Source organism: Humulus lupulus, chromosome 7, assembly GCF_963169125.1.
Source record: "Humulus lupulus chromosome 7, drHumLupu1.1, whole genome shotgun sequence".
Taxonomy (NCBI): Eukaryota; Viridiplantae; Streptophyta; class Magnoliopsida; order Rosales; family Cannabaceae; genus Humulus; species Humulus lupulus.
Genome location: NC_084799.1, coordinates 208248755 through 208268782, shown reverse-complemented (window position 1 = coordinate 208268782; position 20028 = coordinate 208248755). Strand labels below are relative to the sequence as shown.

General features: G+C 30.5%; 1 protein-coding gene across 3 annotated transcripts; it reads left to right on the top strand.

Moving 5' to 3' along the window:
• Nucleotides 1–12098: 12098 nt before the first annotated feature.
• Nucleotides 12099–18561, top strand: LOC133789325 (peptidyl-prolyl cis-trans isomerase CYP71). 3 transcript variants are annotated; one of them, XM_062227172.1, is made up of 13 exons: nt 12099–12392; nt 12553–12638; nt 13465–13553; nt 14115–14354; nt 14464–14585; nt 14820–14895; nt 15109–15216; nt 15348–15524; nt 15684–15901; nt 16144–16276; nt 16952–17175; nt 17469–17622; nt 18075–18561. In XM_062227172.1, exons 1-13 carry the CDS (start codon nt 12229–12231, stop codon nt 18156–18158), a joined length of 1875 nt encoding a protein of 624 aa, XP_062083156.1. In that variant the 5' UTR covers nt 12099–12228; the 3' UTR covers nt 18159–18561. The 3 variants fall into 3 exon arrangements, with proteins under 3 accessions (XP_062083156.1, XP_062083158.1, XP_062083159.1); XM_062227174.1 differs by lacking the exon at nt 12099–12392 and having other exon boundaries at nt 14084–14354; XM_062227175.1 differs by lacking the exons at nt 12099–12392; nt 12553–12638 and having other exon boundaries at nt 13459–13553; nt 14107–14354.
• The last annotated feature ends 1467 nt before the right edge of the window (nt 18562–20028 follow it).

Here is a 20028-nt window from a genome sequence, read left to right as displayed (position 1 = left end):
AAATACTTATTTTTTTTCTTAGATCTAAAAAAAAATGTCAAAATTAAAAAAAAAAAACTATCTGAAACGAACATTTAAGTGAAAAATATTAACCTCCAAAGTTTTTATCAAATTTCAGTATATAGCATCGAAATTGCATCGAAAAATTATCGTTTTGGCCAAAAATTAAGTTTTCATGATTGCATCGCAAAAACATCGAAACACCATCAATTCTGCATCGAAAAATCATTGTTTTGGCAAAAAAAAACACAAGTTCCCATGATAGTATCGCAAATGTATCAAAACACCATCGATTTTGCATAAAAAGTTGCATCGAAAAGCATAGTTTTGGCCAAAAATACATTTTCATGATTGTTTCGCAAGAGCATCGAAATTGCATCGATTTTTCATCGTAAAAACATCATTTTGACAAAAAAAAATCAAGTTTTCATGATTGCATCACAAAAGCATCAAATCAAGTTTTCAAGGTATAATTGCATCGCAAAAGCACAAAAGACATTTCTTAGATAGTTCCATAGCATGTTTCTGATCCCTAAGCCCTAATCATTGACTTAAAAATCCATGGTAGCCGAGTTTGGGAACGAGTAAGTTGTCTCTTGAGATGAAGGTGACATAGAGAGTCCTCCGGATGCATAGAGTGCTCACCTCAAGCACAGAGACTTGATCACTTGGAGAGTTGCATATAATGTTAGTCATGAGTTGCACTTCAAGAACTCATGACTAACATTAGAGGCCTAACTATTAGACTTGGAGAATTACCACAACACTAAAGATAAGAAGAAGTCATAATTTTATTACTCTTGCAACATGGTCTATTTGAAAAGTAAACTTATGAAACCAAATGAAAATTTATTACTATAAAATATATTTTAAAGTTGGACACCTCCCAACATATATATCTCAACGCATCTCATTTTTTACAATACTGGTGCTCTTTTTTTTTCTATTTTTGGCACCTGGATAGATATAATCCCAAATTTTTTTATATGACGGTGTACATTGTAGGTATTTAGAATATCCTGCAAATTTTCAAGAAATTCTGAATAGATTACGAAGCCGAAAACAAATTTTAAACTGTCAAATTTTACACGCGTACACAAAAAAACAGACACACATGCAACAGACAGTTTAGAACATGTTTCGGTAACATAATTTATTCATAATTTCTTGAAAATTTTGTAGGATGTTCTAGATAGATATAATGTACACTATCATATAAACAAATTTATGATTATAACTATTCAGATGCCGAAATAGAAAAAGAATGCACCGATATTGTAACGACCCAAATTCGCTATTAAGGCTTAAGGGCCTTGATTAGTGTGCCAGGAGGGCATGTTGGGATTTATGTGTGATTTTATGAATTAAATGCATGATTATGATTTAAAGCATGGTATTTGGCTATTTGTTTAACTGAGATGCATGGCTATGTTTACTAGTATGCATGTAGGCCCGGATCGTGTTAGAAGGGCATAATTGTAATTTTGGCCATGTTGGGCATAACTGTATTGATATGTGATAATTGTATTCTGCGAATTGTACCACGTGGGTGTGGTTATATTATTGTGATGCACGTGCCGAGACGGTCCTTGAGAGCTAGTTAACTTAAGAGTCACAACGGGATTTCTATACCCGGCTCGGGAGGAGCCTAGGGGTACCTCGGGAATTTTATGGTTAAGTTGAGATTTAGCGGGTAATGGTTATTGGAGATTTAGTAACCTGGGTAACCATTAGTTACTGCTGAGAGTAACAAGTTTTGGAAAGAAAATGGTAGAAATGAAATAAAAATGAAAGGACTTAAGTGCCCTTGAGGTTTAAGTATGAAAGGATAGGCAAGGAGGGGCAAATTGGTCATTTGGTTGGGAAATAGATAAATGGCAGCTGGGATTTGGGGGTATACGGTTTGGGGCATTTATGCCACTTGAGGCTTGATAGAAATTGAAGAGAAGAAAGAGAAGGAGAAAGAAGGTTAGGGCAAGAAGAAGAAGAGAAGGAGAAGTGGGAGTCTAGGAGGAGATCGAGGACTTGGTGTGGGTTCTCCATTTGAGGTAAGGTTTTTAGACACATCTAAGTTTTGATTTCTGTTTTGATTGGTAAAATCTAGAGCTTGAGTTGTTTTGTTGAAGTGTTGAGTTAGTTGCTTGAGTCTTGGTTTGGGTGGCTGAAAATAGGAATCAAGGGGTGGATTCTTGGGTGTGTTGATGTTTTGATCTTGTATATAGTGCCTATAGGTTGTTAAGTTGTTCATATGAGGTTTGGAATTGAGTTTTTGGGTTGAGATATGTGTTTGGATTGGTTTGGAGGTATTTTGGATGAAGGAATTGAAGGTGAAAAACCCAGAATTTCTGGGTTCGCGATGGGGCGTCGCGGCCCTGTTCTTGGGCGCCGCGGCGCGAGGCTGTGTCCAGGCGAGGTGGTTCTCTGACTCGCTGGGCGCCGCGGCGCTATAGGGCAGCGCCGCGGCGCTAGGCCATTTTCAGGACACCAAAATTTGCATTTTTCAGCTTTTGCTCCGGGGGTTCGGGGGATGTTTCCGATGAATTGTTTTAGGAATTTGGGAGTCCCGAGAGTGCGGGATTGGTCCCGGGAAGTGGTTTTGGGTTGATTAGTAATGAGGGATGTTTCTTGTGTGTTGTGACTAGGTTGTTGGTGAGGCTCGTGCTTGAGGACCGTGCTCGTGGCTTTAGTGCATCAGGAGGCTCGGAATGCAGGTAAGAAAACTATAACACCCGAGAATAGGGCATGGCCCCACTGTGTGATTTTAGGGCATGGCCCCGGATTGTATTATGTGTAAATGTTTAACCTTAAATGAACCATGATGTGTGTGAATGATTATTTCGAACGTACTATATGTGTGATTATGATGAAATGAACGGCAAGGGCCGAGTACGGCGTAGGCCGGGGCGGCCGTGGGCCGAGTACGGCGTAGGCCGGGGCGGCCGTGGGCCGAAAGTAACACCTAGCACATGGGATGCTATAATCAGGGCGGGGCCCGGTGGATACATGTATTATGCTATATTCAGGGTGGGACCCAAGGGATACATGAGTTATCCTCGCGGTGAGAACCGATACCCCAGGGCTTTGGTAAGGCCTCTGGGGCGGCATGGCCGTGTTTGCTTAGTCTAATGGTTGACTTGTTTATATGTGGATTATCTGTTATGATAAATTGTATAAATGCATATGTTATGTCCTGCATGAGTTTTCTTGCTGGGCTTCGGCTCACGGGTGCTCTGTGTTGCAGGTAAGGGCAATGACTGAGTCAACCAACCATGAGTACGGAGAGCGTGAAGCGACGTGTACATGTTTGGCCTGCCCGACTGCTTTGGTTGGGGGTTTATTCGAAAATGGCTGTAATAATCTATAATTTTATAATTTCTCAACTGTAACCTTATTTCAAGATGTAATTAGTTTTCAAACCTTATTTTGGGATCCCAACTGTTTAATAATAGAAGTTTTGATGAAACGATGCATTTTCAAAGATTACAGCCTTAACTTTTAATTAATCACACTTTTGTTTCAAAAACCTCGGTTAGCGAGTTCATTGCACACTGTTTTGTCTTAAAAACTCACTTAGTAACGGCTCTAAGGAAGTAGGGCGTTACAGATATTGCAAAAAAATGGATGCGTTATAGTTGCTCCCTATATAAATATATCCTAATTTACTTTCTAAAATGAGTATTTAGAATAATGATATGTGCACCCAAAATATGCAATGATACTGCTTTTTAAAATAATAAGTATCAATTTTGATAAATGTAATTGACTAAGCTAAATTACCCTATCATTATTATGTGTAATGTTTATGTACGTATCATTGCTCTTCCAAAATGTCATTTTTTTAATGAATTTTTATTGTTCTATATTGTGTATTATTTTAATTATAAAATCACTAAATAATATTTAAAACCACATTAAATTTTCTTGACAAATTTATAAAGTAAGCTACTAAGGTGTTCACCATTCAAAAACATATCTTAGTTCAAAGATTTTTTTTTTGAAAAAAACTCATAAGTAGTAATGACATTTTTTAATAGAAGGTTTAGTCCCACTATCATACCACATGGCAATGCACCCTATTTTTCATAGTGTAATATGATGCAATTAATTTTTATAAATTAAAATTTGTGTAATATTAACTTCCAAGCTGACACATCATTGAATATGTGTTATTTATAACATAATCATAGATACATATTAGTATTCAAACGTTAATTAGTAATAAAATAATGAAAATTAAACATTAGATTAAAAGTTCCACTAATCTACAATTATCCTTTTGTTTTCCATTGAAACTACTCTTGAACAACGCGGAAAATTTATTTTGATCTTTGAAAATGATTATACAGAAGACTTCCGATTATTACCCGTTCTAGCAATTATAATGATGTGAGAACATAGTGACTTGGTATTTCAAGTCACCAATAGGTAAATATTTTTTTTTTACATTAATTTTGATTTTAGTTTTTTTTTTGCCATAATTAATGTTGTTTCTAACCAATGAGAGACACTACCTATATTTAGAAATTGACATGTATTTGAAAAATGAAAAATTTACAATATTATATTTTCATAATAAATACACGTTTTTTATCAGATAACCATTCCAAAAATTAAAAAAAATCAAATTTTATTTTTAGAAACATTAATTAACAACTATAAATATGGATTATTAATCTTAATCTAATAGTTAATATTAAAGTAACCATTTATGAGTAATAAACATTAAGAGTGTATCCATATATATCTCTTCTATATAATAAGTGTGTAGATAACAAAAATTATTCGTTTTAACGGTTTTTATTTTTTTAATATTAACTTTAACGAAATATTCTTATATTTAACTGAATATTTTTATATTTAGCGGTAGTTTGTGACTTAAATAGAATAATATAAATAATTAAAAAAAATTAAAATATGATATTTTTTAGATATTTTACAATGATAATTAAAATATGATATTTTTAAGATATTTTACAATGATAATTATTTAAAAATAATAAATAATTAAACAAATTAAAATATGATATTTTTCAGATATTTTACAATGATAGTTATTTTTAAAATAATAAATCATTAAACAAATTAAAATATAATATTTTTTAGATAGTTTACAATGATAATTATTTAAAAATAATAAAATCATACTTTTTGTAACTTAAATAAAATTTAATTAAATTTAAACTCACTTATTATAATAATATCATATTAAACATATAATATAATCTACTATGAATTAGCAATAATTTAAGAAAAAAACTAACAAAAAACTTAAATTTAAAATCCACGTATAATATTTAATATTACATTAAATATATAATATATAATATATTGTTGTCACTCCCAAATTTAAAAATTAGAACAAACATAAACTTAAACAAAAATAAATAAATTATTTAATTAAAATATGATATTTATTTGAAATTTATATGGCATTAATTTTAAAAATAATTATTAAATTCTATAAATAAAACTAAATAAAACATGTACATTTCACACGTTGCATGTATCTAGTATAACTATAAATATATTGAATTGAAAGTAAAAAGAAAATATGTTAATTAAACAAGATGAAACCAAAATCAAAGGAAAAAGTTGTTCCAAACAACAACTCAACCGACCAATAGATGACCCTATTTATAATACAACATAGGTCATAGAATTTGTAACATATACACAAAACAAACTCCACTACTTTTAGCTTAGAAAGAATCTCTATACTAATTAATATAGAAATATTTTTTTTCTAAAGTTAAAGGGAAAAAAAAGAAAAAAAAACAAAGCATATGAGTCTATGATACATGTGAATAAAAAGGTTAAAAGGCACACAAGAAAGAAGCATATTGTCTCCCTACTAACCACACTTTGTTACAAAAGAACACCTCACAAAAGGGTCATTGAACTTCAAAAAGAAAAGAGAATAATCTAATCAAATAAATAAATAAATTATCCTTAAGTAATTATGGCAAACAAAGATGCATGTAAACAATATTTGTGAAAGACCCACCTTTTGGGTTTAAAAAATTAAATAAAATGGGTTCAATTCTATTTTTTTGAAAAAAAAAGGTCTTTATTTTTTATTTTTTGAAAAAAAGGTCTTTATATTTTGCTCATTATCATAATGATGATATAACCCCATATTTGATGGTCCATTAGGACAAATTATGGAGTTTGAATGGGAGTGGCTACTTACTAAAAAGAGAATTATAGGAATAGTTGTAACTATCTTTAATGTCTCATCATTATTGGAAGATGGGTAAAACAATAGTGTGAAAAAAAAGAGTGAGGTTGATCTAGTCTTTTCAACTCAAATTAAAATTAAAAGATGTTTTAGGATGAAACTTTTTTTTTTATTGTATTTTATTCTTTATGATAATAATATAGGGAATGACTACAACGCATAATTTTTTTTTGTAATATTGATGCATTATTTTTTTTATTTTCGGCACTTGGATAAATATAATTCTAAATTTTTTTATATGACGGTATATATTGTAGGTATTTAGAATATTCTGCAAATTTTTAAGAATTTATGAATAGTTTACGAAGCTGAAAACAGGGTTCAAACTGTCAAATTTTACACGCATACACAAAAAAACAGGTACGCATGCAACACACAGTTTAGAACATGTTTTGGGTACCATAATTTATTCAAAATTTCTTGAAAATTTGTCAGATATTTTAGATAACTATAATGTACACCGTCATATAAAAAAAATGAGATTATATATATCTGAGTGCCGAAAATAGAAAAATATGCATCAATATTACAAAAACAAAAAGATACATTGTAGTCGCTCTTGTAATTTTGTTACTAAAGAAAAATTAATTGACCCCACTTCAAAGTTTTGGTCAACTTCTTTATGAGGACTATCTAGTCTTTTTTTATTGTTCAAGGTTATTGAAACTACGTAAATAAGATTTGTTTTTTCTTCTTTCACCTTCTTCCTAACAACTTAAAAAATTATTAGACACAAAAGTAGTCAAAATCATTTCTAATATTACATTCTCCAATCAAATGAAATGTATATATATTATATTCACAAAAGTGAATGTGTAGTGGTGTTCTCATTCATTAATGTTGTTGCCTCTATGAATAATGTAATAAAAAAGCTAGAGTTAACTAACTAATAAGATATAAAATATCATATACTAGCTAGGCTTAACTTTATTATTAATTTATTGATTTAATTACATTTCATTTTCAAAGTTATATGGTTTTAAGGTTTGAGTCACTCTCCCACTTTTCTTATATCTTAATTAATTATCAGACAAAGCATTGAATTAAAAGTTCAAAGAGCTTTTAGTGGGTGGTTCTGAAAATCTAAAGCAAGTTTGAAATAATTCACTTCCATTAAAAGCATGATAATATATATTTTATATCTTACCTAATTAACTTTGGTTTGGAGAAAAGTCATTTCATATATGAATATAAATTCATAGTATTCATTGATATTGATGTGTGATAAGTAAGAAAAATTTATGATAAAGCTTTCTAGTTACATTAATTTTTTCATGAATGCAACGATCTTTTAAGTTTTTTTTGTTATTTGGCAATTCAAGTTTGACATTCAAAGTATTGAATTTCAAAATGAGTAACAATTAAGTCTTTTTGGTTAATTTTATGAGATTATATTTTTTTGGACTCTGTATTTTATCACATTACCTGTTTGGATTCTGTATTTTGATAAATTACTTTTTTGACCATATGTTTTGTAAAATAGTTAAAATAGAACCCTAAACCCGATTTTGGTCAATATTTTCTCAACTAAAATCACAAATAATTTACCAAAATTAATAATTCAGAACAAAAATAAAATCATTCTGCTTGAAAACTGTGTTGTTATATTCAATTTTTTATTCATCAAAATTGAGTTTAGGGTTCTATTTTAACCATTTTACAAAATATAGGGTCCAAAAATATATAAACCTTCATTTTTTTTTTAAAAGATAAAATTCTAAGTTTTTTCATAAATAAATTTGGTAGTTTTTTCATTTTAATTTTGTGAAAAAATAGGCAATAAGCACTTAATTACTATGGTGTATAGAACTCAAGAACTTGATTACTAAAAAAATAAAAAACAAAGACTGAATTGTCATATAAAATCAATCTCATTAGGTATTTATGCTAAAATTTTGAAAAATGCATATATATATAATATTTATATATATACATATAGGGTGTATGTGATACACCACCCCCAAATGTTGTATCGTATAGCACACCCCAAAAATACTATTGGGAGTATTTTAATTCTAATTTTTTTTATGGCGGTGTTTATTATAGTTATAGTGACCCTCTTACAAATTTTGTAATAATTTACAGTGCTGAAAACAGAGTTCAAAACAATTAATTTTACACTCGTATAAAAATACAAACGCGCATGAAACAAGCTATTTGAACTTTATTTTCAACATTATAAACTATTATAAATTTATTAAAAATCTACAGAATGATCACCATAACTACAATAAATACCGTCATATAAAAATGTGATAAAAATACCCCCAAGTAGTATTTTTGGGGGCGTGCTATACCGATACAGCATAAGCATTGGTTAGATAAGAAGAATAGGGCAATGGATGTTAGGTAGGTGGGGTGTCCTCTAATGAAGATCTTGGTGATTTGATTAGATGTTGATCTTTGTTTATGGATGAATCTTTTCTTTTCTTTTCTTTAGCTCTTTTTGTGTGTGTTTCCCTATTATTAGCCAAAACAAGTAAAAGTTTAGTGATATGTTCCTCAAAGATGAATCAAATTAATTGAAATGTAGAGTATAAGTGATTCAATTGATTTGATGTGGTAGCTAGAGTTATGTTTTTGTCAAATTATGGTTGTAATTAACTAGTGTTGATGTGATCAACATTTAAAAACCTCAACAACACACAAATTTAGGCCTACCAAATAAGTAAGTAACATGATCATGTTTTTGACAATTTTGTTAATAATTGTTCAAATATTTACATACTATAATAAAAAAATGTTGTCATTGTTGCATACCACAAAACTTGGAAACAATTTTATGGTAAAATTAAATAAAAAAACTAAGAGGGAAATTAACTTTGTTGTGAGAATTAGGTGAAACAAAATAAACCATAAATTAATAAATCAAAAGGTTGTGAAGAAAAATGAAACAATCAAAGTTTAAAAGTTGGTGAATTAAATATGAGGAAATTTATACAATAAAAATCATTAAAAAAATGAAAATCCTATATAAATAAAAATTAAAAATGGTATAAAGATAATTCAATACAAGTTTGGCATTTTTATAATAAAAGTGTGTAAATCATTGGAAAGAATAAATTTATTTTTAAACATAGTCCATAATTTTTAGCCCTTTGCAAATATATTTAAATTTGGATCTATGTTGGTTTTCTTTTACATTGAGGGAGATGATTCGAACTTTAGACTTTCTCTTTGTGAGAAAAAATGTAATACCACTAAGTTATGGCTATGACCACATCTATATTGTTATATTTCAAAATATCCATATTTTCAAAATCCACACTTATTTAACAACATCCCAAAATTGAACCACTTTTTCTTATTTATCTTGTTCTTGAAAGTGAACCACTTATATTTCAATTTATGATTTTTAATGTCACTATTTCTTGGTGTCCTTTTGGTAACCTTTTTAAGAATTATGGGAAATGTCTTGTTTGCTTTCTTACATACTTGCAATGTTGTGCTTAATCAATCTATTCTTTTTTCTTACCTTTTTTTGGCATTAAAGTTATTATTTTATGTCTTTTTCTTTTTTCATAAATATACATGGCATCATACTTTCATGATTTCTTTAGTGTTTCTTATGCTTTTTTTTTGTTTTTGTTTTTTTTTAAAGTGTGAATTACTTTATAATGGATTGTGTCCATTGTTTTTAGGAACCGTTTGGTATGCATGAATCTGAATATTAGAATGAGAATCTGAATACTTTCTCGTGTTTGGTACTGTGTTTTAATTTTTTTAACTTGAGAAACTGTACTCCATGGGTTTTAACTTTTTCTCATTTTGTGTTCAAGCGAAACTCATCTGATAAGTGGTTTTCAGATACCCAAGAATGTGAAACACTTCAAAAGTATTATTATTTAAACAAAAAAAATCTTAAACCAATATTTTTTTAGTTAATGACTTATTTTATTTTTGAAGTTTATAATATAAAAATAAATAGACATATATCAAACTATAAAATGATAAATAATGTTTGTTTATTTAAAGAAATTGATATGTAAATTATTTATATTATTACTTTAGTTTAAAATAATAAATGAAATATTATTAAAAAATAAAAAAGGGTATTTTTAAAATATATACTTGATTCTAGTATTTAATAATAATATTTTTTAATTATGTTAAAAATATATTTCATGAGTAATTTTTTTTATAAATTATAATATAAGGAAAAATTTGGTAATTTTTTAAAATGTCATTTGCTATTTATAATTATATTATTTATTATTTTGATGAAATATATTATTATATTAATTTTATGAAAATATGAAAATTTGATAGATTCCTATGCACAACCAAACATAGAAAGTGATATTTTCAAGAATCATAGATAAGATTCTAGTGCACAACCAAACACAGTGATGTAAGTTTCTAGACTATCAGATTACCCTCTTAAACTTTTCCAGTAATATAAAAATTGTGGTTTTATTTCATTTTTCTATGTAAGTCATCTATTTGTTACTAGGTTTACTCAATTGCAACTATTGATAAACCTCCTCTACATGGTTGTTTTTGGTAACTATGAACTCATGGGTGAATTAGTGAAAAGACAAAATATCATGTATATCTTTTATAGTCTTATCTAATTGTTTTCAATATGACTATTTTTTAAAGTATGTGAAAAGTATTTCTCTCAACTATAAGTACGAGAAATTCAATTTCTAAATGTTTTACGAGAAGAAGAAAAAATCGAAACTTATAAAAAAAAAAAAAGAGAATTTGAAGAGAATAGATACGGAATTTGAATACATTACCAATTACTAGCTAAGTTTTTTCAAAACTAGTTACCAGATTTATGAGGACTTGTTACCAATTACAAAAAAATAGTTGTCGTGTTTTTACGAAATCATTTATTAAATTGGTTGCTAGGATTTTGAAAACCAATTACTACATTATTAAGGATTTTACAAAATTAGTTACTAAGTTTATAAATGGCCAATTTGGCTTTATTTGTAATTTGTTTATCTTCTTTATCAAAATCTCATACTATGCAACACTTTGATTCCTTAACAATCTTTACCCTCAATCTCATGTACCTCGCCAAAATCTTTGTTATGCATAGGTAGGATTATTTTCGATTGGATTAAAAAACACAAGAGAAAACACACATAGAAGAATGAATGAGTCGATCAGTTGACAACAATAAATTAGAAGATAGAGATTTGATCTGATAAAATCATCTCAAAGTTTTAAAAGAATTCGTTACCCCAAACTATGGGGACTATTTCGATTCTTGGATTAATTTTTTCGATATCCTCTCTAACTTGATAACAAAATTACAATGTAAAACTATCCAATCCCACTATTCAAACGCGATCCTCAATAGTACCATAATCTAGATGAAGACGACTTAGTTGAAAAAATAGTAATTGTAACATATTTTTTCTTTAAAATACCACATTTAGAAGAACCATTTTCAAATTTATCATCTGTGAGTGACCACCATTGCATAAAGTTTGTGATTGGTTCAAAAGTGAGGTATTTTTCATGGGATTACTTGATAAGTACCCAATTTTAGAATTAGTTAATTAAAATTAGCCATTAAATAAATTCAGTTAAATTTTACCCATTATTATAATGACATTTTCCATAGTATCCTTGCTTATACACATATAACTTAGGTATGATAGAATGATATAATTGGTAGATTGAAATAAATATTAGGTATAAAATTAATTTTTTAAAAAATAAAAAAAAATTAAATGACATCTCTAACTGAACACTTCGTGTAATTTGTACTATTTTTCATTAAACTTCTAAAATATTTTCATTATAACTAAAATGGGCCTAATAGGTTGGCCCAACATGGGCCCATATAAATGGGCCCAATGCGTTTTCTCTTGTCTTGTACGGTCAAACAAAACGAAGAGAAGAGCGAGTGAGTTGAGCTCCATAGAATCAGACTCTGAATTCCACCATTGTTGTGCTTCTGTTCTAGAAGAGGAGAGAAGAGAAGAGTTGAGTAGAGTAGAGTTCCTCCATTGTTTTTGTTGCCTCTTCCAATGGAGGATCCTCAGAACAGTAACGGAAGCTCTTTGGCCGAGGTGACGGAGACCGAGGAAGTCGTCACGGTCGTTCCAGGCCCCGGTGCACCGCCGAGAGCTCGCCCCAAGCGTCCTCTCCAGTTCGAGCATGCCTACCTCGACGCCCTTCCCTCCGCCAACATGTATGTCTCCTACTTTGCTCCTTTATTTATTTTTTTTTTCAGGATTTTTAGGGTTTAGGGTTTTTGTTGATGTTATTGTGTTCGCCTTAAATGTTACTTCTTGTTTTGGTTGTTGTTTGAGCTCTGATTTGATTTCTTTGTTTTTTGGGGACGAAAATAGGTATGAGAAAAGTTATATGCACCGTGATGTGGTTACGCATGTTGATGTGTCCTCTGCTGAATTTATCATAACTGGAAGTGCTGATGGTATGTTAATTCTTAGCTTTGTTCTAAGAGCCCAGTAACTCTAAAAACTTTAATAGCCGGGCATTGAGTCTTTGGTAGCTTTAGTTGCAGAGTTAGTCAAAGTTATAATTTTTTGGGCTATTTTCCATGCTCACAATGCTGAGTTGGTCGTGAGTTTAGTATAGTGTCATTTTAAAAAAAAAAAAAAGAGTTTTCATTTTATTTTATGGTAGTGGCAATGATAGTGAAAGTTTTGATATACAATGACACAGTCAAGTGGGATGAAGTGCATAATGTGTCATAGAGTTCATGAACAATATTTTCCGGCCAAGAGATTTTAACAAAACTGCTTTTGTTACGCATGTAGTGATGCTGCTAGGTGGGTGAGTTTAACTAATTTTTACTTTTAGTTGTGAGTTTTGTTAAGCCAGACAAAAAAATTATACTGTAACATTTAGCAGTCGATAACTTTATATCTTAGAAAGATGTGATATAAAAGTGTGTATACCAAATGTGATGTGAGAATGACAATATGGATGCCACAAACTAGATTGGTCTTTGTTAAGTCATTTCTATGCCTCAATGGTGTTGCAATAGTTTGAGGTAAGATGACATGTTTGACTTGTGTGAACAATATGAGATGTGTGGGCCTTACATTTTTGCTGAAGAGCAACTGCAATGCTACTTTTTCCTTCCACTTTTTCTTTTTCTGTCGAGAATTGGGATACTGTCTTTATTACATGGTCTTAATTTATTATGAAAACTCAGATATCTTGACGTTTTGAGCTGAAAACTTATTGTAATAATTGCTCTCTCTCTCTCTCTCTTTTGTCATTTGCTTCACCAGGACATTTAAAGTTTTGGAAGAAAAAGTCTGTTGGTGTTGAATTTGCGAAGCATTTCCGATCCCACCTTGGTCCGATTGAAGGCTTATCTGTGAGTTCTTCATCCTTTAAAGACTGAATTTTTCACTTACTCCCTCCCCTTGATAGTCTTTCTGCAATATTTTTCTGATGTGGAGTCGGACCTAAACATTTTTTGTCAATTTGGGTCCTGAGTACCTAATTGCAAATTTGCAAGCTAGGAAATAAATATGTATTTTCACCATTTGGTTTGCATCATACTCCATCATTGGCCTACTGTGTTATGTTACACATCGAGTGGCTGCAACTTACATTCCAGATTAAAATGCAAGTACCATTGTCCGTCGATGGGCGGACAGCACTAAGCATCTCATTCTGTTTAGTACTTTTGAAACATATTAACATGACTCACATGTTTGGGGCTTTTATGTGAAAGGGGTAGCTGAAATTCTTGATAGTTTGACATCTGCATACCATTTGGTTTGCGGGGTTTTATTATATAACATTATCAATGTTGTTATTGAGGAGCAAATAGATTAGTTGTATTTGTTATCTGAGTTTTTGATCTGTTCTAGTAATAGGCAAATATTGTTATTGGTGCAGTCCTCAACCATGACTTGGTTCAGCCATGCAGGTCAGTTCCGATGGTTTGCTTTGCTGTACAATTTCAAACGATCATGCTGTCAAGATATACGATGTAGTAAACTACGATATGATGGTGATGATTCGCCTGTCCTTTGTTCCTGGTGCTGTTGAGTGGGTCTACAAACAAGGAGATGCAAAAGCAAGGGTTGCTGTTAGTGACCGAAACTCAAGATATGTACACATATTTGATGCACGAGCTGGTTCAAATGAAGCTATCATTTCCAAAGAGGTGCAATAGTGACTTAGAGATGAGCATAACTTTTTAAACCTTCATAGCATTTCAATTATCTTTTATATAATATTTTACACGGCTGCTGTTTCTTTACATCTTTTCTCAGGTACACTTGGAACCGGTGAAAGTTATGAAGTACAATCACTCATTTGATACTGTAATTTCAGCTGACACTAAAGGAATGATTGAGTATTGGAGTCCTGTCACATTGCAGTTCCCTGAGGATAAGTAAGTACACTATGTCCCAACTTAAGTTTTTATAACTATTTTCTAGAGAAAAATCAAAGTCTTTTTGTAGCTTATGATTTATGAATACTATTTATATTTTTGGTCTGTAAATTTGTGCATGAGATACGAATTTTGGTTTTTATTTTAATAGAAAACTCTGGGATGTTGCTCTTGGCTTCCTAATTACTAAATTGCCGCTGATATATAACTGTAATGTTCTTTGTATGCTTGCAGGGTCAAGTTTAGATTGAAAAGTGACACTAATCTCTTCGAAATTGTAAAGTGCAAAACTACTGTCTCTTCACTTGAGGTAATTTGACGGTTTATCTTCTTAGAATTTTTGCCTGCAGATGGATATTTGGTCATTTTAATGCTTTTGTTCATAAAGAATATGATAATTATTTATTTATTGAATCTTGAGAATTTCTCTTGCTTTTTTTTTTTGGTTATGTTGTTTGTCCTTCATATTCATTATGTATGACAGAAAAATTTACAGTATTACAATAAATTTGATGTTCTTTAGGTGAGCCCCGATGGTAAGCAATTTTCAATTACATCGCCTGATCGACGGATACGCGTGTTTTGGTTTGAAACGGGTAAACTAAGACGTGTATATGATGAGTCTCTTGAGGTAAAATTAATTCTTTGTAAAACCAATACTTTAACAACTCCAAGAACAAGAGTGGAGCAAGAATGCAGTTTAATTATTTTGTACAGAAATTTCTAAACACTTCTATTTGTCAATTTTCTTGTGTTGATTAGGTGGCCCAAGATGTTCAGAGAAGTGATGTGCCTTTATACCGATTAGAAGCTATTGATTTTGGACGAAGAATGGCTGTTGAGAGGGAGATTGAGAAAACAGAAAGTGCACCGCCGCTGAATGCAATTTTTGACGAAAGCTCCAATTTTCTTATATATGCAACCCTACTGGGGATAAAAGTAAGATTATTGTTCTGAAATTTGACTGTACTATCAGCTATGCAATCCCCTGCTTCCCATCTAGAGGGAGACTTTTTTTACCATATATTTTTTGCTCATTGAAGCTTGATACCTTAGGGGGATCGAACATTGACTTTTTTTTTGTGTGTGTGCTTGCAGGTGGTAAATCTACACACCAATAAAGTGGCTCGAATACTTGGAAAGGTGGAGAACAATGATAGGTTTTTGAGAATTGCCTTGTATCAAGGTGATCGAAGCAGTAAAAAAGTTCGAAAAATTCCCGCAGCTGCAGCAAATGCCAATGAAAGCAAAGATCCTTTGACAGATCCTACTCTTGTATGTTGTGCTTTCAAGAAGCACAGAATCTATCTATTCAGGTACTAGAGTACTTCTGAATCATTTTTCAAACACTTCAACTTTGTGCTTTCTAAAGGCATGCACTATAGTATAGGTTCACTTAGTTGGATAGTTGTGGTGTTCTTGTATCCCATATGACAATGTGAAATGAAGCATTTTCACCTCAGATCATCAATGGTGCTTCTTACCTCTAGTTTTAGTTATAATGAAGATTGGATGTATTACATATATGTCAGTTGATGTAATCTTTAAACCTTTTTAGTCGGAGAGAACCTGAGGAACCAGAAGATGCAACTAAGGGAAGAGACGTGTTCAATGAAAAGCCACCCGCCGATGAACTCTTGGCTGTATCAGATATTGGCAAGTCTGTTACAACATCTCTTCCTGAAAATGTGGTGGGTATTTTTTTAAAAATAATTAATTGCAATTTTTAAACGCATGAAATTGAAGAGATTTTGTACTGTGAAATTTTTTGGCTGGACTTGAGTTGATGCAAAATTTTATTTTTATTCAAGAATGGAGGTAAAAGAATATAAGAAAGGATAGGTAAGGAGAGACAATGTAGGGTAGTTGTTTTTTTGCTTTCTATTCATTTGTCAAAGAGAATGGATACAAAAATTTATACAGAAAATGTGGTTATTATTCGTTTCTTGCAAAAAGCATTGGTACTCGAGGATTTCTTTTGTTATTTCCTGGAAATTTGAATTGGTAAAAGTTATATTTCCACTGCAATTCTTGCCACTTTTAATGATATATTTTGTGAGTTATTGGTGTAGGACTTTCTAACTTGCACTGAATTTTGTTTTAGTGCTGCTTTCAATAAATGATATCGACTGATAGAGGCCGTTGAATGATGACCTTTATGATTTAAAAACACCATCTTTTCCAGTTTTTATTTATGTTTGTACACTATACATGCATGTGCCTGCACACGCATACACCCCAAAATCCATGCCGATTATTTTTAGACGAAAAAGAAGTAAAAAAGAGAAGCTTGTATGTAGAGTAATTGAATCAATGTCTTGGTTTTCTCTCTTTATCTTTTCTAATTACATGTCCTATTCCTCCAGATTTTGCATACCACAATGGGTGATGTTCATATGAAATTATATCCTGAGGAATGTCCAAAAACTGTGGAGAACTTCACTACTCACTGTCGGAATGGCTATTACGATAATCTTATTTTTCATCGGGTCATTAAAGGCTTCATGATCCAAACTGGAGATCCTTTAGGAGATGGCACTGGTGGTCAATCTATTTGGGGTAGGGAGTTTGAAGATGAATTTCATAAGAGGTAATGCTTTTTTTTTTTTTTTTTTTATAACTGGAAAAGACATTATAGTTTTTGCCTTTTGCTTTTATTTTGGATAAACGTATTACTTTACTTTCAAGTTAAATGTTTCTTCGAAACTTTTGGAGAAGCCTCCGGTCAGATTTTGTTATGTTTCTGAAATTTTCTAATCCTTTCCTCCATTTAACCTCGGCCACTGTTTGATTTGTTCAAATTTGAGGTTGTGGCATGTGGGTTGTGGGTTGTTTATCTATATATTCCATCACTCATTTAGATGCATCGTTTTGTCTCGGCAGTTTGCGACACGACCGACCGTTCACTGTTTCCATGGCTAATGCGGGGCCAAATTCAAATGGATCTCAGTTCTTTATCACTACAGTGGCTACTCCTTGGCTGGATAACAAGCATACCGTTTTTGGCAGAGTTATAAAGGGAATGGATGTTATACAGGTATAGTAGATGTTGCACCTTCCTCTTGGAAATGAACTTTGAAAAATGAGAAATTGGTGAAAATGACCTATTTTTTTTTAGTAATTTTGCATTTTGCTTCGTTTTGATAATTTTTTGCAAAATAGCTTTTGTCTAAAATTCAACTAGTTGTCTAAATTTTTCGATTATCAGTCTAAAATTTTCGACCAGTTTGTTTTAATTTTTTCGACTAGCTATCTAAATTATGAGAGTTCATTTTGTAAAGAATTATTAAAATTAGACTAAAATGCAAAATGACTTTAAAAAATAGGCTATTTTGTTAAGGGACCCTTGAAAAATTACAGAAATATTTGTACGAACTTACAAATTCTAAGCAAGCACAACATCACCTTCAACTTCAACTTACAAATTCTATTCTATAGTTTGAATAACAATACGCCATCTTAGAAGAAATTCCTTTGTTGACTTGACAGGGTATTGAGAAAGTGAAGACAGACAAATCAGACAAACCCTACCAAGATGTCAAAATCCTAAATGTGACTGTTCCCAAGTCTTAGGTTTTCTCCCTCGTATAGTTTGTCTGGCATCCGATCCCCGACAAAGAGCGGGTTCAGGTAAATTTCCATGTTTTCATATTGTTGTCACTCTTCATCATAAGGAGATGGATCTTCTGTAATATTTGAGAAACAGTGTGTAACGGTTGGAGAAAAGCGTAGACGAGGAAAAATCCGAGGCATGATTGGCCCTTGAAGCGGAACATAGTTTTTTTGTTTCTTAGGATGTGAAGTTGATTGCTATAAAGGATGTGAAGTAACATGTTTTTATTTAGTAATTACATTTTTAGTTAACTTTCTTGTTTTCTTTCTAAACATAAGCCGATTAATGCTCGAGTTATCGGTACTGCTTCTGTGATTCCCATAATTTTGCTTTTGCTGGTTCTATAGATCATGCTTATGATTAGTAAGGTTGTTTAGAGCATTTTTAAAGTAGAGGAGTTTCCCAATGCTTTGGCACATGTAGCAGTTGAGGAGTTAAGAGAGCTTGTGAAATGATGATTTTGATTAGATACAAATATTTGTTATTTTGTCAAGAAGATATGACTGGTAATCAGCTTATCAATTTTTTAAACCCTATCTTTTAAGATTCTTAACATAAGAAGGATGTGAGACCAACTAGTTTGGACTATTATGGTCAATTTAATTTGGTGCCCATTTGTTGAATCTTGTGGAATTTTGCAAATTTTTTGTGAGGATATTTGCACTCTTATGGAAATTTTTACGACGGCAACATAACATCGAGTTATGCAACATAACTCGATGTATTGTTGCCGTTGTAAATATTAAAAAAAAAAAAGGATGTTAAGTGATGATTTGGTGAATATGTTCTTTTATATTGTAAATACTAAATATTTTGGATGTGTTAATGATTTATAAACAATCTTGCCACAATATTATTTGGGGTGTTTGGTACGGGGTAAAGTAAATGTGTTTTAAGGGAGTAAAATTAATAATTTGTGTGAGCTCTATATGTATTTTAAAGGTAAAGTGAAGTTTTTTATACACAAAGGTTTAATATTAATTCTATCTTAAGTTTCTCCTACACTTTTTTTTTTAAGGTAACTTAACTACTCAAAATAAACACTCCATTTTCAAGTGTATAATTCAGTCACTACTTATTTTGACTGTTCCGTTAAGTTTTAATAAAGATGCCACGTGTTGATTCCTCATTCGTCTAGTTTATAATTTTTTTTTAAAAAAAAAAGTTTTCAAATTGATTTTAAATTAAAAAATTACATAAATTTGTATTTTAATACCTAAGAGAACAATTATAGCAGAGATGGTTTGTTATTATTTTATAATTGTATAAAATAGATAAGTAGGTAAATTAAAGATGATTTCGAAAATTGAAAAATAAGTTTGAATAAAATAAAGTTGTTGCTAAAGCAAACAAAATGGATGGTAGTAAACAAACTAATATAGGATGTGTTTGGTAAAATTTATGTTTTTGAATTTTTTAAACACAAAAATTAAAATATTATTTTTATTTTTGTTTTTGTTTAAAAAAAAAACAAAAATAATAAATGTATTTGATAAGTTTTATTTTTATTTTTTGTTTAACTATAAAAAGAGGTGTTGATTTGAAGAATAGAAGAAAAAAAAACGAAAAGTTTAAATAGTTTAAAAAAATTAAAAATGAAAAAAATTTTATTTTCAAAATTTAATGAATTTTTATTAAATTTTTTTAAAATAATAAATAAAAATAGAATTACCAAATATTATGTTTAATTGTAAATTTTTTAATTAATTAAATAAAAAATTATGTTTTTAGTGTTACCAAACAGCATCATAATCTCTTAAAGAATGGCAACTAAATTGCCTCATATACCAACATATATGTTGTATTGTTTATGTAGAATATTTTGGCAAA

What these genes read in the sequence shown, in the direction of transcription:
- LOC133789325 (XM_062227172.1), top strand. Translation starts at nt 12,229, where the DNA reads ATGGAGGATCCTCAGAACAGTAACGGAAGCTCTTTGGCCGAGGTGACG. An exon ending in CATAACTGGAAGTGCTGATG is followed by an intron (nt 12,639 to 13,464) that starts GTATGTTAATTC and finishes TTGCTTCACCAG; the next exon opens with GACATTTAAAGTTTTGGAAG. An exon ending in CAACCCTACTGGGGATAAAA is followed by an intron (nt 15,525 to 15,683) that starts GTAAGATTATTG and finishes GTGTGCTTGCAG; the next exon opens with GTGGTAAATCTACACACCAA.